This window comes from Oncorhynchus mykiss, chromosome 5, assembly GCF_013265735.2.
Source record: "Oncorhynchus mykiss isolate Arlee chromosome 5, USDA_OmykA_1.1, whole genome shotgun sequence".
Lineage (NCBI taxonomy): Eukaryota > Metazoa > Chordata > Actinopteri > Salmoniformes > Salmonidae > Oncorhynchus > Oncorhynchus mykiss.
In genome coordinates, this window is record NC_048569.1 from 20,951,202 (window position 1) to 20,978,507 (window position 27,306).

At 42.8% G+C, this 27,306-nt stretch overlaps 1 protein-coding gene across 4 annotated transcripts in view; it reads left to right on the plus strand.

Annotated features, from left to right (window-relative positions):
- Positions 1–947: 947 nt before the first annotated feature.
- Positions 948–27,306, plus strand: part of LOC110523398 (scavenger receptor class B member 1) — a 39,228-nt gene continuing 12,869 nt past the window's right edge. For 2 of the 4 annotated variants that reach the window (XM_021602064.2, XM_021602063.2), the window contains exons 1-8: positions 948–1,379; positions 2,482–2,642; positions 11,210–11,351; positions 11,465–11,668; positions 14,515–14,610; positions 14,872–14,987; positions 16,523–16,689; positions 17,338–17,456. In XM_021602064.2, the coding sequence (XP_021457739.1) occupies positions 1,266–1,379; positions 2,482–2,642; positions 11,210–11,351; positions 11,465–11,668; positions 14,515–14,610; positions 14,872–14,987; positions 16,523–16,689; positions 17,338–17,456 (1,119 nt within the window). In that variant the 5' untranslated portion in view covers positions 948–1,265. The remainder of the gene's footprint in view (positions 1,380–2,481; positions 2,643–11,209; positions 11,352–11,464; positions 11,669–14,514; positions 14,611–14,871; positions 14,988–16,522; positions 16,690–17,337; positions 17,457–27,306) is intronic. The other 2 variants (XM_021602062.2, XM_021602065.2) reach the window with 2 other exon arrangements.

Genomic DNA, 27,306 nt, shown 5'->3' on the forward strand with positions numbered 1-27,306 from the left:
TGCACATTTTAGAGGGGCCTTTTATTGTCCCCAGCACAAGGTGCACCTGTGTAATGATAATGTTTATGCAGCTTCTTGTCAGTTGGATGGATTATCTTGGCAAAGGAGAAATGCTCACTAACAGGGATGTAAACAAATGTACAGTATGCAGACAATTTGAGAAATAAGCTTTTGTGCATATGTGTTTCTCAACAATTCCACCCCTGCCCCTTCAACCCTCACTAGCTTTCCCAGTGGGGACACAGAGAGAGTCCTAAACTTCTAAATAATTCCTTTTTATAATTTAAAATGTGGTGTGCAGTTAAAATAAGTTGCCTTGAGGGTCCATTTGAATCAATTTAGGGAAAGTAGTCAGTTGTACAACTGAAATGTGTGTTCTGCATTTTGCTTAATCGACATCCACGGCACAGGGGAACAGTGGGTTAAATGCCTTGCTCAGGGGAAGAACGATAGATTTTTACTTTGTCAGGTCAGGGATTCAATCCAGTAACCACTGGCCCAACACCCTAACAACTAGGCTACCTGCTGCCACAAAAAGATAACCTTCACAGATTTACACCCTTCCACTGGTCTCTTTTGGTCCAGAGCATTTCACAACAATTTACACGTGGTGTTGTCCTTGTTCGTCTGTCTGTCCTCTGCCTGTCTTTGTCTATCTGACTCATAATTCACAACTGCAACAGAAAAGGTGACAGATTAATATGTTGGGCTTCATCTTCATTTTCTGACCTGGGGCCTCATTTGCTAAATTTGCTTAGTTCTTATACAATTAGGTCTTAAAATGTGATTTTGCGTTAAATGTTGTGATTTATAAATTAAATGCGTTTCTCTGCTACGGTAATTAAATTGCCCCCCCCCCCCCCCCCCCCCCCCCACTCACACACACACACACACACACACACCATCCCCAGCGTGTCGGGAGGCGTGGCTTGAACGATATAAACACAGCGGTTCCACTCTGAGAGCCCTCACTTAACTTCAACCGGCAATATCCACATTTCTTTGGACTTTCAAATCATATTCTGGCGAGTGGCAAGGACCTTCAACACTTTCCATTCAGTTAAGGTGTAGGTGTATATTGGTTGACACTCCATATTCTTGAATCTTGTCTAGAGCTGCAATAAACCAGACAGCGTTCCAAACAAAAGCCACTGAATGACTTGGCTATAGCCGACAGCCTACATGCATTGTTTTTATCTAGCTATAGCTTGATTTAGTACATTTTTATTGGTGCCCAGCTAAACTGTGAATAACTGTGAATAGCTATGAATAAATCTAAGCTAGCAATCGGACTTTTAGTCGTTGGCACTCTGACGCTAGTTTTTGGAACAGTTATAGTTTTCGTTGGACCAATCATTATCGACAACCAAATAGTCAAGGTAAGTGGAGATTCAATTAAAATATTGTTTTTACCTATAGGTTTTTAATAATTTAAAAACCTCTAACGCAACGCCATTAATATTTATCCTGGTCAGTCACGACTAACGTATAGCGAAGTGCCTATAATGAACCTGACGTACACATTGGTGATTGATTTAATTAATTAGTTATTAAAATTAGGTTGATCCAGCCGGAGACATTACATACATGTAACAAAACAAAAAAAGTCGAGCAAGACAGACTGATACATCACAAACTCAATGCAATTAAAAACAGTAGCCATTTACAGCAATTTACAACGATATCAATTAACAATTTTACTACAAGTTGAGTTTAATTGTTAATTTGGTTTTGAGGGAGATTTTAAAAAATGTATTCACATTTTATTATTGAGCTGGAACAAAATTTAGCATTCCTTGATTTGATATTTTAATGATTAAAATGAAATATGTGCACGTTCGTGTCAAATAGGTTATATCTTCTCTTAGTTTTAACAAGCAGAAACGTAAAGCAAAATAGTATGCACAATATTGTAAGAAGGTATATAATCACGAAGGAACTAGCCAAACATCTCATTCCAAAATCATGGGCACTATATAGGGTTGGTGCCTATATTTTTTAAGCGCAACAGCACTCGGCAGTCCCGTTCTGTGAGCTTGTTTGGCCTACTGCTTCACGGCTGAGCCGTTGTTGCTCATAGACTTTTCCACTTGATAATAACACTTACATTTGACCTGGGCAGCTCTAGCAGAGCAGATATTTGACGAACTGACTTGTTGGAAAGGTGGCTTCCTATGACAGTCCCACATTGAAAGTCATTGAGCTCTTCAGTAAAGCCATTCTATTGCCAATGTTTGTCTATGCAGATTGCATGGCAGTGTGCTCTATTTTGTACACCTGTCAGCAACTGGTGTGGCTGAAATATCAGAATCCACTAATTTGAAGGTGTTTGATTCCCACATGGGTCACACACTGAATATGGGCTTCTGTCAGTGAGCCCCTCCCACAGAGTATAGAATGAGCTGTCGTACTGCACGCTATGTATATTCATGTGTACATATGTTGTTTTGTATGGTAGTTAAATCATTGTCTTCTCCTCAGAACTTAGTGATAGACCCTAAGAATGAGATGTCCTACACCATGTGGAAGGATGTCCCTGTCCCCTTCTTCATGACTGTCTATTTCTTCAATGTCCTGAACCCTACTGAAGTCCTGGCTGGAGAGAAACCCATGGTGGAGCAGAGAGGACCTTATGTATACAGGTAGGCCTTCACACCTGACATCTTACCCCAGCTCTCTAACCCTTAACACTGACCTATTGCAGAACAGAGGGCCCTTCACCCCTCACCTCTAATCTCTTACCCTTAGGCCTACCTGTTTCCCATGGTGGATTAGAATGTAAAGAAATAAGTTGATCAACATCTTAATCTGAACGATCTGTTGCATGCGCCTCATTGCTTTTAAACTTTTTGGGGGATGTAGCCTTAACCTACTGGTTATATGAATTTTGGAGCAATCATTCCACAACTGTCCCAGAGTGTGTTGGGATAGGCTATTTCTTTCTCGCACAGAACAACAAGCTGACCAATAAAATAGGTGATCTTTTGTGCTATGGGGGATAGTAGATCGACGTAGGCTATTGATTTTTATTTTTATTACTACTCCTGTTGGAGTAGTTATCCCTCATTTTTTTTCTTTTTTCCCACCTTTATTTAACCATGTAGGCAAGTTGAGAACAAGTTCTTATTTACAACTGCGACCTGGCCAAGATAAAGCACAGCATTTCGACACATACAACAACAGAGTTACACATGGAATAAACAAGCATACAGTAGAAAAAAGAAGAGAATCTATATACAGTGAGTGCAAATGAGGTAAGATAAGAGAGGTAAGGCAATAAATAGGTCATGGTGGCAAAGTAATTACAATATAGCAATTAAACACTGGAATGGTAGATGTGCAGAAGATGAATGTGCAAGTAGAGATACTGTGGTGCAAAGGTGCAAGATACATAAATAAATACAGAATGGAGATGAGGTAGTTGGATGGGCTGTTGACAGATGGGCTATGTGCAGTGATCTGTGAGCTCCTCTGACAGCTGGTGCTTAAAGCTAGTGAGGGTGATATGAGTGAGGCTATTTTATAAATGACATCACTGAAGTCGAGGATCGGTAGGATGGTCAGTTTTACGAGGGTATGTTTGGCAACAAATGTGAAGGATGCTTTGTTGTGAAATAGGAAGCCGATTCTAGATTTACTTTTGGATTGGTGATGCTTAATGTGAGTCTGGAAGGAGGTTTACAGTCTAGCCAGAAACCTAGGTATTTGTAGTTGTCCACATATTCTAAGTCAGAACTGCCCAGAGTAATGATGCTGGATGGGCGGGCAGGTGCGGGCAGTGATCGGTTGAAGAGCATGCATTTAGTTTTACTTGCATTTAAGAGAAGTTGGAGGCCACGGGAAGAAAGTTGTGTAGCATTGAAGCTCGACTGGAGGTTAGTTAAGTATCCAAAGAAGGGCCAGAAGTATACAGAATGGTGTCGTCTGCTTAGAGGTGGATCAGAGAATCACCAGCTGCAAGAGCCACATCATTGATGTATACAGAGAAGAGTCGGCCCGAGAATTGAACCCTGTGGCACCCCCTTAGACTGCCAGAGGTCCGCACAACAGGCCCTCCGATTTGACACACTGAACTCTATCAGAGAAGTAGTTGGTGAACCAGGTGAGGCAATCATTTGAGAAACCAAGGCTGTTGCGTCTGCCAATAAGAATTTGGTGATTGACAGTCAAAAGCCTTGGCAATGAATACTGCTGCACAGTAATGTCTCTTATCGATGGCGGTTATGATATCGTTTAGAACCTTGAGTGTGGCTGAGGTGCACCCATGACCAGCTCTGAAACCAGGTTGCATAGCGGAGAAGGTACGGTTGGATTCGAAATGGTCGGTAATCTGTTAACTTGGCTTTCAAAGATCTTAGAAAGGCAGGGTAGGATAGATATAGGTCTGTAACAGTTTGGGTCTAGAGTGTCCCCCTTCTGAAGAGGGGCATGACCGCGGCAGCTTTCCAATCTTTGGCGATCTCAGACGATACGAAAGAGATTGAACGGGCTACTGATAGGGGTTGCAACAATTTCGGCAGATAATTTTAGAAAGAAAGGATCCAGATTGTCTACCCCGGCTGATTTGTGGGGTCCAGATTTTGCAGCTCTTTCAGAACATCAGCTATCTGGATTTGGGTGAAGGAGAAATGGGGAGGCTTGGGCGAGTTGCTCTGGGGAGTGCAGGGCTGTTGACCGGGGTAAGGGTAGCCAGGTGGAAAACATGACCAGCTGTAGAGAAGTGCTTATTGAAATTCTCAATTATAGTGGATTTATTGGTTGTGACAGTGTTTCCTAGCCTCAGAGCAGTGGGCAGCGTTTAGTGTCCCAGAACTTTTTTGAGTTTGTGCTACAGGATGCAAATTTCTGCTTGAAAAAAATAGCCTTAGCTTTCCTAACTGCCTGTGTATATTGGTTCCTAACTTCCCTGAAAAGTTGCATATCACGGGGGCTATTCGATGCTAAGAACGCCACAGGATGTTTTTGTGCTGGTCAAGGGCAGTCAGGTCTGGAGTGAACCAAGGGCTATATCTGTTCCTGGTTCTTTTTTGAATGGGGCATACTTATTTAAGATGGTGAGGAAGGCACTTTTAAAGAATGACCAGGCATCCTCCACTGACGGGATGAGGTCAATATCCTTCCAGGATACCTGGGCCAGGTCGATTAGAAAGGCCTGCTAATGTGATTGTATATTTAGGCTAACAATATACCTCAATTACTGTTCACTCATAATACTGTTCAATGCAGTGAGGAGTGGCTTAGAGTAGGTAGGCTATAGGGGTTATCACAGGAAAATATAATTTACTTAATTATGACTGAAGACATTAGCACAGTCTTTAACAGGCAGGGGAAACCACACTGGCACAAGGCGATCAAAAATGATAAAGAACAGCTCTGGCAGCTTTACTGTACGTTCTGCACACAGTCATTTTCTGATCCAACAAAAGCATCTGCAATATACATGTGACCCATGACACAACCAAAACAACTTACTGTATTTCTGTCAGGATGCAGTGTCCTGTCGATGGAATCCGAGCCTTGCTCTCTATATGTGATTACTGCATGGTTAACACATTTTGCTGACTGCTCTGTGCAACGTATCCACCTCTATATCCAAGATGCGGGGCGCACCTAGGTGGGTTGTTTTTCTTGGCTGAAGTATTGACATCAGTCAAATGCTTCTTCTGTTTTTGCTTACTGACGACATGCCCTCTGCTTGACAATTTCTTCCTGTTACCGGTCACGGCATTTAACATGTGTCCTTCTCGCAGAGAGAAGAACATACAAGTATAGAGGAAGGGATGAGCGGAGGGGTAGAGTGGGTGATGGCCTTGTCCCCTTTTTTAGGAGGGGGAACATTAGTGCTCCTGACACTGGGAGGGTCTTGATTGGTTTTACTCGCCTCTTGCCGCCTCGCCTGCTTTCCTAAAATGTCAAAAGTAATCGAGGCAAGGAAATGTGGAAACAAATGCGTTTTGTATGAAATTAGACTCTACTTCTCAATCACGTGTTATGAGGCAAAGTATTCAGATGTAGCGAAAACAGTTTAGAAATTAACACTAACTTTATAAAGATACATTTTACATAATAATTCTTACCTTTTGCTTTGAGACGATATCCTATTTCCAATGATCATCCTTGGTCCTTCTACAACTTGATTGGCGTCCACCTGGGGTAAATTAAATTGATTGGACATGATTTGTAAAGGCACATTCCTGTCTTTGAGGTCCCACAGTTGACCATGCATGTCAGAACAAAAACCAAGCCATGAGGTTGAAGGAATTGTCCGTAGAGCTCTGAGAAAGGATTGTCGGCACAGATCTGGGGAAGGGTACCCCAAAAAATTCTGCAGCACTGAAGGTCCCCAAGAACACAGTGGCCTCCATTCTTAAATGGAAGAAATTTGGAACCACCAAGACTCTTCCTAGAGCTGGCTGCTCGGCCTTACTGAGCAACGGTGAGAAGGGCCTTGGTCAGGGAGGTGACTCTGACAGAGCTTCAGAATTTCTCTATGGAGATGGGAGAACCTTTCAGAAGGACAATCATCTCTGCACCACTCCACCAATCAGGCCTTTATGGTAGTGGCCAGACGGAAGCCACTCCTCAGTAAAAGCCACACGACAGCCCGCTTGGAGTTTGCCAAAAGGCACCTAAAGGACTCTGACCATGAAAAACAAGATTCTCTGGTCTGATGAAACCAAGATTGAACTCTTTGGCCTGAATGCCAAGTGTCATGTCTGGAGGAAACAACATGGTACCATCCCTGCGGTGAAGCATGGTGGTGGCAGCATCATGCTGTGGGGATGTTTTTCAGCAGCTGGGACTGGGAGACTAGTCAGGATAAAGGGAAAGATGAATGGAGCAGGTCCTTGATTAAAACCTGCTCCAGAGTGCTCAGGACCTCAGACTGGGGTGAAGATTCACCTTCTAACAGGACAACAACATTAAGCACACAGCCAAAACCATGCAGGAGTGGCTTTGGGACAAGTCTCTGAATGCCCTTGTGTGGCCCAGCCAGAGCCCGGACCCCAATCGAATGTCTCTGGCGAGACCTGAAGATAGCTGTGCAGCGACACTCCCCATCCAACATGACAGAGCATAAGAGAATCTGCAGAGAAGAATTTGAGAAACTCCCCAAATACAGGTGTGCCATGCTTGTAGCGTCATACCGAAGAAGACTCTATCTGTGATCGCTGACAAAGGTTCTTCAACATAGTACTGAGTAAAGGATCTGAATATGTTTGTAGATGTTTCTTGTTTTTGTATACATTTGCAAAAATGTCAACCTGTTTTTGCTTTGTCATGTGTTATTGTGTGCAGATTGAGGTGGAAAAAATATTTTAGAATAAGGCTGTAACAAAATGTGGAAAGTCGAGGGTTCTGAATACTTTCCGAATGCGCTGTACATGGGTGGAATCCCAAAATAACTAAAGTTCTAAACAAAATTAGCTAGTTGTGCAATACATTTTATAAGTAAAAGGATAAGGAGCATATTGTTTTTAAATGTGTGCGTGCTCTTCTCCAAGAAAGCACCACACCCCTTTTTTGAATCGGCTGTTATCTGCCGGGAGGATAGTCTTGTGCTTCCTCTGCTGAAGGGCCATTTTATGCATCTGGAATTTGTTATTTTATTAGTATCCCCATTAGCTGTTGCAAAAGCAGCAGCTACTCTTCCTGGGGTCCACACAACATATGAAACATAATACAGAACATTAATAGTCAAGAACAGCTCATGGACAGAACTACATCCATTTTCTTTAAAGGCACATGTATCCTACATATCAATACATACACACAAACTAGGTCAAATAGAGGAGAGGCGTTGTGCTGTGATGTGTTGCTGTATAGTTTTTTTTTTTAAAACCAGGTTTGTTTATTTGAGCAATATGAGATGCAACGGAGTTCCATGCAGTAATGGCGCTATATAATACCTTACGCTTTCTTGAATTTGTTCTGGATTTGGGGACTGTGAAAATACCCCTGGCGGCATGTGTGGTGGGGTAAGTGTGTCAGAGCTGTGTGGAAGTTGACTATGCAAACAATTTGGGATTTTCAACACGTTCATGTTTCTTTCAAAAAGTGATGCTGTCAGTCTCAACTCAGAGCCAAGAGATTGGCATGCATAGTATTTATATCAGCCCTCTGATTACAATGAAGAGCAAGAACATTTCTTCCCCTGTCACTCAATTGAAGGTTCATGGCTGTAGTTTAGTGTCAGCTGTGTGACTCGGAGCCCTGTGGGGCCAAATGCATAGCATTCTTCTCGTCCTTTCACCCTAGGAGCGAGGGATGAGGAGGAGGGCACTCGCTTTTCCTAGTGTAATGGGATGATGGCGTAGACTTGATCCCTATTTGATGGTCTCCCTCTTCCCACTCCTGCCTCTCCTCCCTCTTGCTTTTTCTCACTGTCTCTTGCAGTTTTTTGTTGTCATGAATCTTGCTCTGGAGGCAGCTCTGCAGAATGGTCACTAGCTGGCACAGCCACAAAGTCATATAATCGTATTTTAACCTGAACTACACTGCTAACCCTAATGCCTAACCTTTACATTTTTACAATATGGCCTATTTTGACTTTGCAGCTGGCCCATCTAGTGGCAATTGCTCAGTTCTGCCTCAAGGACAAGACTCATCCCAATAAAAGCTGATTAAAAAAATAAAAAAAATAAAAAAAAATATGGTCAATCCGGTCTCTGTATTGGCCATACAGCATTTACTGCGATGTGGCCTCCGCAGAAGTCAAGGGCATTCATACCTCTTGTGCTTCGCAGAGCTGTTGTCAAGGTAGTGAGTTTGTTTGTACAGGATGTACCGCCCTCACCTACCGTCAACCAATCATGTCAATACGGAGCTATACAGAGCCTTCCGCATTGTTACAAAACTTCGGAGGTGCAAAGCGATGTGGTATAGAGCTTGATTTGGCCCCCGCGAGCCTTCCGACGGCGCCACAATTGCGTCACCCTCCATACGGAGCCTCCACCCACATTTCCTGATCAAGCATACATGGTCTTTAATAAATGTCAACCAGCCTTTCTCTGTCTCTTAGCTTCTCAGTCACCCCTGTCTATCGTATGCTCTGAACCCCTTTCCTTATTGATCTGGCCTCTTTCACCCAATAACAGACTATAGATGGTTATGTTTTCAAACGTAAGTCTTCTTTCTCGCTACCTTTCCTCCCCTTCTCTTTATACTCTAACAACTTCTCTCAAGTCCTCTCCTGTTTTTGTCTCTGTAAGCTAATTGGAGCCAGTCTCAGTGGAATCCCCTCGGTAGTTAATAAGCCAAACAGTAATGAACCAGTACTGTTGTGCTGATGTGAAAGTATTTGCCCCCTTTCTAATTTTCTTTACTTTAGCCACATTTTGGATACTGAATTATCGGATCTTCAACCAAACCCTAATATTAGATAAAAGGAACCAGAGTTAAGAAATAACACAATAATGACATATTTCATGAACAAAGTTATGCAACACCAATGCCCCTGTGTGTAAAAAGTAATTGCTCCCTTACACTCAACTAACTGGTTGTGCCACCTTAAGTTGCAATGAATCCAACAACTCTTCCTGTAGTTGTTGATCAGTCTCATGTTGCTGTGGAGGAATTTTGGCCCACTCTTCCATGTAGAACTGCTCGAACTCAGCCACATTTGTGGGTTTTCAAACATGAACTGCTCGTTTCAAGTCCTGCCACAACAGCTTCATTGGGATTAGGTCTGTACTTCAAATTTGTTGCTTTTCAGCAATGTTTGCATAATGGGACCCATGTCGTCCAAAAAGTTAGACTTTTGACTGTCCATAGAACATTCTGTCCGTAGTACATTCTCCCAAGAGTCTTGATGATCTTCCAGGTGCTTTCTGGCGAACTTAAGTAAACTTTTTTGAATGAAATGTGTCCCATTTATGTTTGGTGAAAACCAAACGCTGCATTCCACAGTAAGAACCTCATACCAACAGTCAAGCATGGTGGTTGTAGTGTGACGGTTTGGGGATGTTTTGATGCCTCAGGACCTGGACGAATTACCTTAATAAAAGCAACCATGAATTCTGCTCTGTATCAGAGATTTCTATAGCAGGATGTCAGGCTACCCGTCTGTGAGCTGAAGTGCAGCTGGGTCATGCAGCAAGACAATGATCCAAAACACCCAATCAAGTCTTCATCAAAATGGTTAAAAATCAACAGATTTGAAGTTTTGGAATGTCCAGACTTAATCCCAATTGCGACGTGGCAGGTTTTGAAATGAGCAGTTCATTCTTGAAAACCCACAAATGTAATTGGGCAATTACTTTTTCACACAGGGGAGTTGGGTGTTGCATAACTGTTAGTTAAATAAGTTAAAGTATACTTTTTGTTATTTGTAAACTTATCTAATGTTTTGGTTGAACATCCGATAACATTCGGTATCATAAATATGCAAAAATAGAGAATCAGAAAGGGGGCAAATACTTGGTTAATGCAATCCTGTGTGCTGGAAGAACAGTATGTAACGACTGGCAGTGGGAGTCCTCCAGAAACGAGAACTCCTGGTCCATGGTCCAGCCTCGGTCCCTGGAACCTTAACCATCTGAGGGAGCGGTCGTTAGCTGAAACCTATGTAATCACTTCTAAAGTGCTAGACTAAAGATAATGTACACTCTGGCTTCTCTGGGTCCAACAGTCAAACTGTGGCTCTTAGCCTGTACATAGATTTTAGAACACTATATATATATATATATGTCAATTGGCAACTCACAATGAGGAGTCGGGGGAAGTGTGTGTATGGGGGGGGGGTCATTTTGGGTTAGATGGCTAGTGCTTAGCCTGTGTGTGTGTGTTCTGGAGGTTGACTTCGGGGCAAATGGTTTCCAGTTTTTGTGGTTCAACATTCTGTGGCTCTGAGCCTGTACATGTGGACCATTGTTTCACAATTAGGTCAGTTGGGGAAAAATGGTCTCTGTGGGCTCTGTGGGGGAGTGGGCTGTGTGGGGGAGTGTATAGTCATGGTTTTTATGCTCCCAATCAGCAAGTGGGGAAGTATTGACAGGCTTTCCCCTGCAAGCTCACTCTCCTCTCTAATTTCCCCATGCTTCCCTCTTATCCCTATCAGCTATTCATTCAGAGCTTCAGTCAACTAACGTACTATTTAACAATCTATAAAGTAATCATAAACGCCTTATACTAGCTGTAAAGTTTCTGTCCATGTACATCTATGGTCAGTTAGAGGTTGACCTGGGTTGTGTTTTGTATGTGTTTTCAGGAAGCATATTCAGAAGCAGAACATCACGTTCCATCCAAACCACACTGTGTCGTATCTTGAATACAGGAGCTACTTCTTTGAGCCCAGCATGTCAGTGGGCAATGAGTCGGATGTGGTCACCATCCCCAACATGCTGGTGTTGGTAAGGCAGAGTACACACACACACACACACACACACACACACACATTTATTTATAAGAACTGGACTTCTGTCTTTGCTCTCATCTCCCCCTCACCACCACCTCTGTCTCCCAGGGTGCAGCAGTGATGATGGAGAACTTGCCGTTCGCAGTGCGTCTGATGATCAGCACCACCTTCAAGACCTTTAAGGAGGGACCTTTCCTCACCAAGTCTGTAGGAAAGCTGATGTGGGGCTACGACAGCAAGCTGGTGGACTTCCTCAATAAATGGCTCCCTGGGATGCTGCCCTCCACTGGCAAGTTTGGCCTTTTTGCTGAGGTGAGTGGGTGAGCGAGAGGGTGGAGGAGAGAAAGCCATTTTAGACTGGAGGGAGGTGCGTGGGTGGGTCTTCCTATTATGTCATTCACTGACAGACCTTAAAGAGCTATTGAAAACCTGTTAGACATTTCCAGTTGATCAGCAAGCCAACGTTAGCCAGGTAGGTAAGTTAGGCTAACCAGTTATCATGGCCAGAGTATGTGCCCCAACTTTTTTATTGTTATGATATGGGTGCTAATTTAGGGTTGCCACGTGGATGGACACTACATTACCACTTCCACACTCCATTCTAGAGTTCGACCAATTTATTTTTTTAACGCTGATACCGATTTATTGGAGGACCAAAAAGCCGCTTAATCAGCCGTTTTTTATTATTATTATTATTATTATTATTATTATTATTATTATTATTTTATTTATTTTTTTATTAAATTTGTATTTATTTTTATTTGTAAAATTGACAATTACAACAATACTGAATGAACACTTATTTTAACTTAATATAATACATCAATAAAATCAATTTAGCCTCAAATAAATAATGATTTTCAATTTGGTTTAAATAATGCAGAAACAAAGTGTTGGAGAAGAAAGTAAAAGTGCAATATGTGCCATGTAGGAAAGCTAACGTTTCAGTTCCTTGCTCAGAACATGAGAACATATGAAAGCTGGTGGTTCCTTTTAACATGAGTCTTCAATATTTCCAGGTAAGAAGTTTTAGGTTGTAGTTATAGGACTATTTCTCTCTATACCATTTGTATTTCATATACCTTTGACTATTGGATGTTCTTATAGGCACTTTCGTATTGCCAGTGTAACAGTATAGCTTCCGTCCCTCTCCTCGCCACTACCTGGGCTCGAACCAGGAACGCATCGACAACAGCCACCCTCGAAGCAGCGTTACCCATGCAGAGCAAGGGGAACAACCACTCCAAGTCTCAGCGAGTGACATTTGAAACGCTATTAGCGCGCACCCCGCTAACTAGCTAGCCATTTCACATCGTTACATCAGCCTAATCTCGGGAGTTGATAGGCTTGAAGTCAAACAGCAGAGCTGCTGGCAAAACACACGAAAGTGCTGTTTGAATAAATGCTTACGAGCCTGCTGCTGCCTACCACCGCTCAGTGAGACTGCTCTATCAAATCATAGACTTAATTATAACAACATAACACACAGAAATGCGAGCCTTAGGTCATTAATATGGTCGAATCCGGAAACTATCATCTTGAAAACAAGACGTTTATTTCAGTGAATTACGGAACGGTTCCGTATTTTATCTAATGGGTGGCATCCATCAGTCTAAATATTCCTGTTACATTGCACAACCTTCAATGTTATGTCATAATTACGTAAAATTCTGGCAAATTAGTTTGCAATGAGCCAGGCAGCCCAAACTGTTGCATATACCCTGACTCTGCGTGCAATAAACGCAAGAGAAGGGACACAATTTCACCTGGTTAATATTGCCTGCTAACCTGGATTTATTTTAGCTAAATATGCAGGTTTTAAAATATATACTTCTGTATATTGATTTTAAGAAAGGCATTGGTGTTTATGGTTAGGTACACGTTGGAGCAACGACGGTCCTTTTTCGCGAATGCGCACTGCGTCGATTATATGCAACGTAGGACACGCTAGATAAACTAGTAATATCATCAACCATGTGTAGTTACAGCTATTGATTACGATTAAGTTTAATGCTAGCTAGCAACTTACCTTGGCTTCTTACTGCATTCGCGTAACAGGCGGGCTCCTCGTGAGGCAGGTGGTTAGAGCGTTGGACTAGTTTAACCATAAGGTTGCAAGATTGAATCCCTGCGCTGACAAGGTAAAAATCTGTCGTTCTGTCCCTGAACAAGGCAGTTAACCCACCGTTCCTAGGCCGTCATTGAAAATAAGAATGTGTTCTTAACTGACTTGCCTAGTTAAATAAAGATTAAATAAAGGTGTAAAAAAAAATCTGCAAAATCGGAGTCCAAAATGACCGATTTCCAATTATGAATACTTGAATACAGCCCTAATTAGTTGGCCATTCCGATTAATCGGTCGAACCTCTACTCCATTCCCAGGGGGCAGCACTAACCGGGGCTGGTGGTCTGCCAGGAAGTCTGGTGAAGCCTTGATAAGCACACAGGTGCGGGGTAATCAAGGTGATTGGCGATCAGTGAGAGGGATGGCCAGAAGCCTCTTGGCCTGCCAGTGGTCATTTTGTGACAATGTTACCTCTTTTTAGTTTAGGCATGCGTGTTTTTTGTTTTCTGTTGTATACATTTATTTTCGGCATCAACTGAACAAACAATAATTGCTTGGGCTGACTGACCCAGGAGTTGAGACTGAGCTGGCCCTGGACCCAGGTAAGGTTGCTGTGTCCTGGGGCACCCATTCACTGTTCTCATATTCTGACTTCTCACCTAATTGCACCATTAAGTCTGATTACAGACCACTTAGCTATGCCTAGGACAACTAGACATAACGAGTGTAGCAAAACCAGTAGGCTGGCTAATAAGAACACACAAGACATGAGAATTACATTAAATATGGTTTAACTGCAAAGTTCTCTCTCCGCCATATGGCAATGTGTAGAATTGCAGGAAATTAGCTTTTAAAAATGCTAAATTTTCTCTCAACCAACATGAGGGCTGTGAACAGTTTTTAGGATGGGTTGTGAGCTGGGGCTTTGTTACTACAGCGATTAATGACAATATCCATCTGGACCTTTGCCACCTAGGACTTTTCTGTGACAGAACCTCAAATGGTAATTGCGTACTCTATCTACAACCTGTTTAGGTTGGTTGTCTGGTTTTAGTGAAGGGTGAAATATCAATCTGTGTCTTACTTCCATCAGTTCAACAACTCAAACACTGGTTTGTTCACAATCCACACTGGCAAAGATGACATCAGGCTGATTCACAAAGTGGACTCATGGAATGGCCTGACCAAGGTGAGGTCACACAGCCATGTGCCTTCACCTTTACAGATTGGGCTGAGGGGCTGTTAGAAAAAGCATGGAGAAACTGATTTGGGCCTCTTGTAGAAGGACTCCATGGAAATCAATGGCAACTGTTATGGAGTGGACTATCCCTGCTAAATAATTAAATGAATCCAAAGTAATAAAGTTTGACTGCAGTGAAATCCTGAATAATTTCCTGCTCTAGGAAGAGCGCTCAATGGATGATAACACTCAGTCTCTCGCTTTCTCTAGTTGACCAATTGGAAGACTCCTCAGTGTAACATGATCAATGGTACAGCAGGACAAATGTGGCCTCCCTTCATGACTAAAGAATCTACACTGCCCTTCTACAGTCCTGACGCCTGCAGGTACACACACACACACACACACACACACACACACACACACACACACACACACACACACATACACACATACATATGTGTATGTATCTCAGCAAAAAAAGAAATTATCCTGTCTTTCAAAGATAATTAGTAAAAATCCAAATAACTTCACAGATCTTCATTGTAAAGGGTTTAAACACTGTTTCTCATGCTTGTTCAATGAACCATACACAATTAATGAACATGCACCTGTGGAACGGTCGTTAAGACACTAACAGCTTACAGACGCTAGGCAATTAAGGTCACAGTTAGGCCTCTTTAGTGTCCTAAGTTTTAATTTCTACTGACTCTGAAAAACACCAAAAGATGCCCAGGGTCCCTGCTCATCTGCGTGGACGTGCCTTAGGCATGCTGCAAGAAGGCATGAGTACTGCAGATGTGGTCAGGGCAATAAATTGCAATCTCCGTACCGTGAGACACCTAAGACAGCACTACAGGGAGACAGGGTGGACAGCTGTGTAACACCTGTAACAACACCTGCACAGGATCGGTACATTCAAACATCACACCTGCGGGACAGGTACAGGATGGCAACAACAACTGCCCGGGTTACACCAGGAAGGCACAATCCCTCCATCAGTGCTCAGACTGTCTGCAATAGGCTGAGAGAGGCTGGACTGAGGGCTTGTAGGCCTGTTGTAAAGTCAGGTCCACACCAGACATCACCGGCAACAACGTCGCCTATGGGCACAAACCCACCGTCACTGGACCAGACAGGACTGGCAAAAAGTGCTCTTCACTGCCGCGGTTTTGTCTCACCAGGGCTGATGGTCGGATTCGCATTTATCGTCAAAGGAAAGAGTGTTCCACTGATGCCTGTACTCTGGAGCGGGATCGATTTGGAGGTCAATCATTCTCTGCGGCGGTGTCACAGCATCATCGGACTGAGCTTATTGTCGTTGCAGGCAAACTCAACGCTGTGCGTTACAGGGAAGACATCCTTCTCCCTCATGTGGTACCCTTCCTGCAGGTTCATCCTGACATGACCCTCCAGCATGACAATGCCACCACACACAGAACGTGCAGTATGGCTGAAGACAGGAATATCAGTATTCTGCCATGGCCAGCGACGAGCCCGGATCTCAATCCCATTGAGCACGTCTGGGAGCTGTTGGATGAGGGTGAGGGCTAGGGACATTCCTCCCAGGAATTTTCTGGAACTTGCAGGTGCCTTGGTGGAAGAGTGGGGTAACATCTCACAGCAAAAACTGACAAATTTGGTGCAGTCCGTGAGGAGATTCACTGCAGTACTTAATGCATCTTGTGGCCACACCAGATACTGCCTGTTTTGATTTTGACCCCCCCTTTGTTCAGGGACACATTATTCCATTTCTGTTAGTCACATGTCTGTGGAACTTGTTCAGTTTGTATGTTGAATCTTATGTTCATACAAATATTTACACATGTTAAGCTTGCTGAAAATAAGCACAGTTGACAGTGAGAGGACGTATCTTTTTTTGCTGAGTTTATATATAGTGTGTCTCTCTCTCTCTCTAAAGATCTTTGGAGATGGTGTACCAGCGTGAGGGGATAATGGAGGGGATTCCTCTGTATCGTTACGTGGCACCTAAGACTCTGTTCGCTAATGGCTCAGACTACGCTCCCAACGAGGGATTCTGTCCCTGCAGACAGTCTGGCCTCCTCAACGTCAGCAGCTGCAGATCCAGTCAGTGCACACACGAGCGCACGCACACCCGGACGCATGCACATGATTTGTTAGAGCTGCAGGTAGCCTAGTGGTTAGCGTGTTGGTCCATTAACCAAAAGGTCGCTGGTTCGAATACCCGAGCTGCCAAGGTCAAATCTGTCTTTGAGAAAAGCACTAACCCGAATTTCCTTCAGGTGTGCTGTACTACTATGGCTGTAAAAACCCATTTCCCTGCACCTATTTTATTTTTTCAAACACACAAGATACAGGCACACCTCCTAAGTGACGGTTATTATAATCCTTGTAATCATGACCCAGATACCTTGTCTGATAAACAGACTAGTGGAGGAGGTATGGCAAACGCACACAGAGGAGCAATGCTGCTGTGTGAACAGATGGAGAAGCACTTTGTAATGAAACATAATGCTGTCTCATGCCTCTATGGTCCTAATCTAGCACCCCATAGAACATGCATCAATATATCATATACACTTGGGGCTGAATTGTAGCTTGAGAAATGCCCACATACTGTATAACCATTTTTTGTATAAATCATGCATTGATGTCGAGGGGAGATTTGAACAAAAGTTCAAATTCAGGAATCAACCGCTTGTCTCATAAGTACTTCTTACATAGGATATTAATTGTATTAATATTGTTTTCTAGACTCCCCAGTGTTTATCTCCCACCCGCACTTCTACAATGCTGACCCTGTCCTGCTGGACTATGTACAGGGACTTCAGCCTACTGAGGACCAACATGGACTCTTCATAGACATCCACCCTGTGAGTAATATTTGTGTGTTTATTTGTGTGAGTACCAGTCAAAAGTTAGGACACACTCATTCCAGGGTTTTTCTTTATTTTATTATTTTCTACATTGTGGACTAATAGTGAAGACATCAAAACTATGAAATAATATGTGGAAGCATGTAGGAACCCCAAAAAGTGTTAAACAAATCAATATATATTTGAGGATCTTCAAAGTAGCCACTCTTTGCCTTGATGACAGCTTTGCACACTATTGGCATTCTCACAACCAGCTTCATGAGGTAGTCACCTGGAATGCATTTAAATTAACAGGTGTGCCTTGTATTGTGGATTTCTTTCCTTCTTGATATGTTTGAGCCAATCAGTTGTTGTGACAAGTTATGGGTGGTATACAGAAGGATAGACCAATTTGGTAAAATATTATGGCAAAAACAGCTGAAATAAGCAAAGAGAAATTACAGTCCATTACTTTAAGACATGAAGAAGCTTTCCGGATTGACTGACCTTCAAGTGCAGTCGCAAAAACTATCAAGCGCTATGATGAAACTGTCTCTCATGAGGACCGCCACAGGAAAGGAAGACCCAGAGTTACCTCTGCTGCAGAGTATAAGTTCATTAGTTACCAGTCTCAGAAATTGCAGCCCAAATAAATGCTTCAGAGTTCAAGTAACAGACACATCTCAACATCGACTGTTTAGAGGAGACTGTGAATCAGACCTTCATGGTCGAATTGCTGCAAAGAAAATGCTACTAAAGGACACCAATAAGAAGACTTGCTTGGGCAAGGAAACACGAGCAATGGACATTAGACCGTTGGAATTCTGTCTTTTGGTCTGAGATTAAAGATTTTTTGGTTCCAACCCCCATATCTTTGAGATGCAGAGTAGGTGAACGGATCGTCTCTGCATGTGTAGTACCCACCGTGAAGCATGGAGGATTAGGTGTGGGGGTGCTTAGCTGGTGACACTCAGGTTTATTTAGAATTCAAGGCACACTTAACCAGCATGGCTACCACAGCATTCTGCAGAGATACGCCATCCCATCTGGTTTGCGCTTAGTGGGAATATAATTTGTTTTTCAATAGGACAATGACCCAACACACCTCCAGGTTGTGTAAGGGCTATTTGACCAAGGAGCTTGATGGAGTGCTGCATCAGATGACCTGGCCTCCTGACCTCAACCCAATTGAGATGGTTTGGGATGAGTTGGACCGCAGAGTGAAGGAAAAGCAGCCAACAAGTGCTCAGTATATGTGGGAACTCCTTGAAGACTGTTGGAAATGCATTCCAGGAGAAGCTGGTTGAGAGAATGTCAAGTGTGCAAAACTGTCAAGGCAAAGAGTGGCTACTTTGAAGAATCTCAAATATAAAATATTTTGATTTGTTTAACACTTTTTGTTTACCAAATGATTCTATATGTGTTCATAGTTTTGATGTCTTCACTACTACAATGTAAAAAATAGTAAAATTTAAAAAGCCCTTGAAAGCTTGGACACCAACTCTTTCGACTGGTACTGTGTGTGTGTGTGAGAATCTGGAAATTATTCAGACCCCTTGACACACGTTTTGTTACAGCCTCTTTCAAAAATTGATACAATGTTCCCCTCAATCTACACACAATACCCCATAATACAAAGAAATGTAAAAAAAAACAACCTGTAATTAGCACATTTACATAAGTATTCAGACCCTTTACTCAGTACTTTGATGAAGTACCTTTGGGAGTGACTACAGCCATGAGTCTTCTTGGGTATGACGCTGCATGCTTGGCACAACTGTATTTTGGGGGTTTCTCCCATTTCTCTGCAGATCCTTTCTAGCTCTATCAGGTTGGATGGGGAGCATCGCTGCACAGCTATTTTCAGGTGTCTTCAGTGATGCTCTGGCTGGGCCACTATTCAGAGACTTGTCCCCGTAGCCACTCCTGCGTTGTCTTGGCTATGTGCTTCGGGTTATTGTCCTGTTTGAAGGTGAACATTCACCCCCGTCTGGTGGCCTGGAGCAGGTATTCATCAAGGATCTCTGTACTTTGTTCATTCTTCTTTCCCTTGATCCTGACTAGTCTCCCAGTCCTTGCCGCTGAAAAACATCCCCACAGCATGATGCTGCCACCACCATGTCTCACCATAGGGATGGTACCATGTTTCTTCCAGACGTGACACTTGCATTGTTTTTCATGGTCAGAGTCCTTTAGGTCCATTTTCTCAAACTCCAAGCGGGCTATCATGTGCCTTTTTTACTGAGGAGTGGCTTCCATCTGGCCACTCTACCATGAAGGCCTGATTGGTGGAGTGCTGCAGAGATGGTTGTCCTGGAAGGTTCTCTCATCTCCACAGAGGAGCTCTGTTGCTGACCAAGGCCCTTCTCCCCCGAATGCTCAGTTTGACCGGTCGGCCAGCTCTAGGAAGAGTCTTGGTGTTTCCAAACTTCTTCCATTTAAGTTGTATTTTTTTTGTAATTGATTTAATTAGGCAGGTCAGTTAAGAACAAATTCTTGGTTACAATGATGGCCTACCTCGACCAAACCCTAACCCGGACGACCCTGGGCAAATTGTGTGGCTGTTTATGATACAGCCTGGAATCTAACCATGGTCTGTACTGACGCCTCTAACACTGAGATGCAGTACCTTAGTCCGCTGCACCTCTTGGGAGCCCATGATGGAGGCCACTGTGTTCTTGGGGACCTTCAATGCTGCATAATTTTTTTGGTACCCTTCCCGAGATCTGTGCCTCCACAATCCTGTCTTGGAGCTCTACGGACAGTTCCTTTGACCTCATGGCTTGGTTTTTGCTCTGACATGCACTGTCTTCTCCCGGGTGGCGCAGTGGTCTAGGGCACTGCATTGCGCATCGCGCACCAGCGACTCCTGTGGCGGGCTGGGCGCAGTGCACGCTAACCAAGGTCGCTAGGTGCACGGTGTTTCCTCCGACACATTGGTATGGCTGGCTTCCGGGTTGGATGCGCGCTGTGTTAAAAAGCAGTGTGGCTTGGCTGGGTTGTGTTTCGGAGGACTCATGGCTTTCGACCTTCGTCTCTCCCGAGCCCGTACGGGAGTTGTAGCGATGAGACAAGATGGTAATTACTAACAATTGGATACCATGAAATTGGGGAGAAAAAGGGGGTAAAAAAATAACTTTTTTTTATTTATATCAACTGTGGGGCCTGATATAGACAGGTGTGTACCTTTACAAATCATGTCCAATCAATTCAATTTACCGCAGGTGAACTCCAATCAAGTTGTAGAAACATCTCAAGGATGTTCAGTGGAAACAGGATTAACCTGAGCTCAATTTGAGTGTCATAGCAAAGGGTCTGAATACTTATGTAGATACGGTATTTGTTTTTTTTTCTATAAACTTGTTTTCGCTTTGTCATTGTGTGGGGTAATGTGCGTAGATTGAGATTTTTTTTCTTTAATCCATTTTAGAACAATGCTGTAACCTAACACAGTGGAAAAAGTCAAGGGGTCTGAATACTTTTTGACTGCACTGTACATCTCTATAATGGGGCAATAATGTTTCAGGCTGCTTGGAAGCGCCCTGCCTGTCGGGCATAAGTAGCCTTGTCAATTAACATTTTATTTGACCTTTTTGACACTAAATGGGAACTGGAGCAAAGAATTAACCGTTTTGAAACCTGTGTGGGTGTGTGTGACAATATGAGCACATCCGTTAACTCCAGTCATTAATACGTTAAAGGTCTGATTCTGCCAAAACTTTGTTTTCATCTTATCATTAGAAGTAGTGTCATGGTCAAAAACATACCCATCATAAACTATGGTATGTACAGAACATAAATTTACCCAGTATCTCTGTTTGCCCAATATGTCATTATCTATATTTATCTGGTAGAAACTGGTATTGCCGACCAACTTTTTCTCTCTGTTTATATCACCCAGAGAGGCAGTAAAAGTGATGCCGCTTCGTCCTTAACACAATCAATATAGATAACACATCTAATCTGACAGCTGTAGGGCCGTATGGAATGTCAAGCATGCATACATACTGTCCTAGTGGCGATCACCTAACCCATAAAAACAGAGTGCTTAGCCTTAACAGTTTCTTACAATTATCTGTCCTCTGGACTGGGGGAAATTGGTCTTAGACATTAATTTTCAGAGACATTCACATGAAGACTCAGGACTGAGTCAGAAAGACGTTTGTATCCGCTCTCACTGTTTGCTGCAAACCATAGAGATGATCTTGTTCAGCTGTAATCACAGAAAGCTTGTTTTAAAAGACACTTGGAGATGCTAACGCAGGGGTAGACTAGATTCAGCCGCTGGCTGTTTTTATTGGAGAGAGAGGATAATCTGGAGGCCGGAACATAATTATTTGTACACTGTAAATTGACCACAACTAAGCCCCTAAAGAGATTGTATTTGAAAATACAATCAGTTCATACCTTGATTTATATTGAGACGCCCCCATGTAGGTCTTTTTTTATTAGTGGGAGTAATTGGAAAATATTTTCTAAATTAAACTAATTTTTAGTCGAATTCCTTTTACCAAGCCTGTTGCTGGCCTCTGAGCTAACGGATGTGAGAGCAGATATCTTTAAAAAAAAGATGAAATTGTCCAGCTCCTGTGCCAAGTTGTCTGTACTGTATGTGAACTCTGAACTGTACACTTTTCATAGTACAGTCAGAGGAGGAGTTGGAATTGGTATGAAGCTAATAAGGCCTTGCTGTAAAACTTTAACAACATGAGTTGGTCTGTCTGGACTAAGGTTGAAAACCGTTAGTGACCAGGGTAGCTGGGGTCCTAGATTATACAGAGGGCTTTGCTGTGGCAGCAGTGTGTAAATGTCATATATAGATGGCAGCTCTGTCCTCCTTTGCAGTCTTCACTAGGCTTTGTATTGTGGTCACACACAGGTTTTGGGGTGATTTAACAAAGTGTCTGACTGTACCCAACTACCTCCGATATTAGCAGCCAAAAGTCTAGTCTGTGTAATCTGGGCACCCAGAACCAAAACATGCATGCTGATGGTAGTCTTTTGAGTCTTCACCTCCCATCTCCTTGCTTCATTCTGAGTCATATTAGAGAAGGTCTAAGACCACCTTCTCCAATGTGTTTTGAGGAGCTAAGGAGAGAGGATGTGTGGAATTGCAGAAAGATGAAGTGACAAACAGCCTATGCCATTGTGACCTATAGCGTTAAGCTAATTATAATTGCAGTAGTGATTTATTATTTTGATATGGGTATGAATGTTATGATACTGGTGGTATGATGCCTGTATGGTACCACTAAAATGGATTCAGTAAGCTAAGATGTGAGGGTATTGGTGTGACTGGTGCGTTTGGCTGTCCTGTACTGTTTGTCAATACCATTTAACAATATTGGTACAATTTTATAATGTGGCTACAGGTGATGCGATGTGGCTACAGATAAGGCCATGTGTGCCTGAGCTGCTAGTATTTTGACCCTTTATTTGACCCAATAGATGTGGGGTAATGGTACATAGTGGGATAAGATTAGCTTATTGCGGTCTAAGAAAGAACCACACTTGTTTTAGGTAACGCTCTCACCCACACCCATTCTAAAGGCATGGTAGACACACAGATTGCTATAAGCCTTTCCCAGAAATTGGTTAATTGACCAGTCTTGGTGTAGCAGTAAGGGGGAAAAACCAGAACAGGGCTTGTACCAGTGACGTTTTGGATTTAGGGCTGTTGAGATGAACTTACCACCACACCAGCAGTCATGAGTCATTACTGCAGTAAAATTCTATATGACCTGAGTCATCATGATCTCCTTTTATGCACTCTGGACATGCCTTAGTAGTAGCCTACCCAACCTGCTAACAATCATCAGGTTGCTAATGGCCTGGTACTCCGGGCTCTATTTAAACAATAGGCACGAGGGGGTGTGATATATGGCCAATATACCATGGCTAAGGGCTGTTCTTATGCACAATGCAGCACAGAGAGCCTGAATACAGCCCTTAGCTGTTGTATATTGGTCATATACCACAAACCCCTGAGGTGCCTTATTGCTATTATAAACTGGTTACCAACGTAATCAGAACAGTAAAAATAAATGTCCCATCAAACACTTATCGAAACGGTATGTGTTTTTTTTAAACTTACCTCACTGTGATTGATCCATTTGAAGAAAGAAGTTCAACGATAGGTTGAAACTGAGTGGACATGGTCGTTGCGGATATTGTGTCAAAGCTTAACACAACAAAATGGACAGTGCTTTCTAAGGTGATTCATTCAAAACACCCATATGCATATTTAATGCTTGTGCATAAGCATAGGCTTATATGAGCCCAAGCCTGATCTATTAAAACATTTAAATGATTGTGCCATTATACAATACATAGCCAACCGCATTATACACATGACAGAAAAACCTAAATCAGTATTTTGTAACATTTTTGGTACATAATTGGTCTAACATAGGCTAAACCCGAATTTGTTTAACTTATGAGTGAATTTGTTTTAGATTTTGAATAGCCTAATAATAGGGCTTTTTTTTCCATAAGTAGGACTGACACATTAACTTTAGCTATAGAATATCTCTACCTTAATTCCTTTCTCCACTGTGCAGAGAGGGGCTGTCAACAGTTTAAATATGTTTTGTTGTGAAAACATGTTACTATTGGTGTTCCTGAACAGATTTAACTTGGTTTCCCAAATGAAGTACTGGGTAGTTTGGGTGGAATATCACCTGTGGCACAGCGACATTACCAGAGTAGCCTACCCAACATGAGTGGAAAACGAAAGTGGCCTCCAGTCGCTATTCCAGTGCACACGGATGTCGTCTTTTTTGTCTTGCCCATTTGATAATGGCCATTTGAAATCCGAACTAAAGACTAGATTAAGTTGAGGGTAGTCTGATGGGTGAAAATATGATCACTTGATGAGAGAGCAGTGTGTGCAGCCTGTGGAAAGGAACGGAGCACAAACTTTCTCAAATCATCAATAGCCTATAGTGCTTCATGTTGCCCATGCTGCCTTTTTGATTTCTAAGGCATTTTGAAGTTTTGTATCATTGTCAACTAAAGTTGTCACAACGCAATCTAGCGTGTGACCCTTTTTAACATGGGCACTTCATATGGGGAAAATCTTAATATTATTCAGCTAAGTTCAATTTTATATTCTTCTTACTATAAAATAATGGCATATTTTAAGCATATCTTGTCTGCTAAATGAACAAGCCTATGGCATTGCTCATAGCCACATACAGTAGGCTAACTCCTATTCAGTTCTTCTGAAATACATTTTATTCATACCACTCTTTCTTTAGACCTGCTTAATAAAAAGCATGAGCTTGTGCACATCCAGATAATTATTTAGTGTAGAGGTGCTGACTTATGGCGAGTACTATTAAAAACAAAGTTGCAAATGAACTCCCAGTAATTTCTTGGGTAGCCAATAAATGACTGAGTTAATACATATGGAGTGTGCCACTCTCTTTAGACCTGCCTGAAATAAGGAGTTTATTGTAATGGTGTATTTAAAAAAATAAATAATAATTTAACCTTTTTTTAACTAGGCAAGTCGGTTAAGAACAAATTCTTATTTTCAATGACGGCCTAGGAACAGCGGGTTAACTGCCTGTTCAGGGGCAGAACGACAAATTTGTACCTTGTCAGCTCGGGGATTTTGACTTGCAACCTTTCAGTTACTAGTCCAACGCTCTAACCACTAGGCTACCCTGCCGCCCTGTATATTCAAACAATTTTAGACCTTTTAAAAATGTAATGTTCCATAGGTGTGCATCAGAGGCTTTTATGATGCTTGTATGAGTGAAGCATGGTGATGCTAAACATGTATGTTAATTTCACGGTCAATTACCGTGAGACCAGCAGGCTTTTGCATAACAATAACCACCTGGTAAAATGTCATGACTGCCACAGCCCTATCCAGGGATAGTGCAGTGGTGCACAACCTCCTGTGCCATTAACTCTGTCCTCTTGGTATCTTTAATAGAGGATGTGGAAGTTTCCTTTCACACAGGTAGGCTTCTTTAGTCAATAAAGTGAAGACATGACTCATAACTGCTGCTGTAACAATTGGCAGGCAGTGGTATCAGACTGGGACAGTTGAGCCCTGCAGAGCTCAAGGAGGGAGAGCGGAGGAAGGATCCCCGATGTGGGATTAACCATCTGGGGTTAGAGCCCAGCATGAGTCCTTGCGGTCCCCAAGGTCCATCCAGCTCTCCTAGAACTGTTTCCTAGCCAGAACTGTCTGAACAGAACCAGATCAGAATAGTAGAACTCTATCCTCAAATGAGCCAAGTGTTTCTCTCTGTGTCTAGGAACGGTTGTGTTAGTGTGTTTGTGGAATACGTGTGTGTGCAGGAGGAAGGGTGTATGACTGAGTGTGTGCATGGCATTTGCATGTAACTTCAAGGAGTAGACAGATTAAGCCTATTTCTGGATTTAAAAAAAATGGAAAGGATATTTTAAGCATGCTGTTTAGTCCAGTACTAGGTTCAATCTGTCTGGCAAACCGTCCCCAACAGCCTCTACGCAGAGTCATGAGCTTGCACCCCCACCCCACACTTTTTGTTTCTCGCTAACGGAATTCGAAACGTTAAGGTAATATTTTGACAACTTGTATGAACAGAGTTGCTGATCTGTCAAAAACATATTGTCTGTGGTTTAACTGTGTAGTCTAGTTTAACACTTCAGTCTTTGACCTCACCTGACAGACCCCGACTATCTAATCTCCAGTTTTGATAATGACAGTCGGTTTTCACTCATCTATTGATGAATGTAACCTACAGATCTGTACTGAAATGTTTGCTAATGGACCCAGTAGATAATGTTGATTTGTCAGTCTGTTATGAATCTAGGCAGTAAAATGTTATTGTGACAAAGGTTGGGAGATCAATGTTATTGACAAGTCCCATGTTATCCAGTAACTTGGTGTGATATGGCACAGGCAGGTATTGATGTTTCAGATGGGGTGAAAAACAATTCTCATGGCTTGTGGCAGTATGCACGGTGTCTGCTTGGGCAGCTAATACTTTCACCTCAAGTGAAGTCACTAACGATCTGCCATGATACTGATGTGCCTCTTAATAACAATGGTTGTTTCTCAAACCTATGTGTTGGGATGCACATGAATCATTTCAAATGCACTTTTCACACAATAAATCAATAACACCAGCTAGCGTTTCTAGCTAGGACCCCATCTTTAGCTGTCTTTGACGCTAAGCAGGGTTGGTCCTTGTCAGTCCCTGGATAGTAGGATAGATGATGCTGGAAATGGTGTTGGAGGGTCAGTTCTCTGGTTTAATATAATTTTTTTTATTTTATTTTGAATTTTTACCCCTTTTTCTCCCCAATTTTGTGGTATCCAATTGTTGTAGTAGCTACTATCTTGTCTCATCGCTACAACTCCCGTACGGGCTCGGGAGAGACGAAGGTTGAATGTCATGCGTCCTCCGATACCCAACCAGCCGCACTGCTTCTTAACACAGCGCGCATCCAACCCGGAAGCCAGCCGCACCAATGTGTTGGAGGCTACACCGTGCACCCGGCAACCTTGGTTAGCGCGCACTGCGCCCGGCCCGCCACAGGAGTCGCTGGTGCGCGATGAGACAAGGACATCCCTACCGACCAAGCCCTCCCTAACCCGGACGACGCTAGGCCAATTGTGCGTCGCCCCACGGACCTCCCGGTCGCGGCCGGTTACGACAGAGCCTGGGCGCGAACCCAGGGACTCTGATGGCACAGCCACCCGGGAGGCCCTTGGTTAAAAAAAAAAATTAAATATCCAAATGCCCCAGGACAGTGATTGGGGACATTGCCCTGTGTAGGGTGCCATCTTTCGGCTGGGACGTTAAATGGGTGTCCTGACTCTGTGGTCACTAAAGATCCCATGGTACTTATCGTAAGAGTAGGG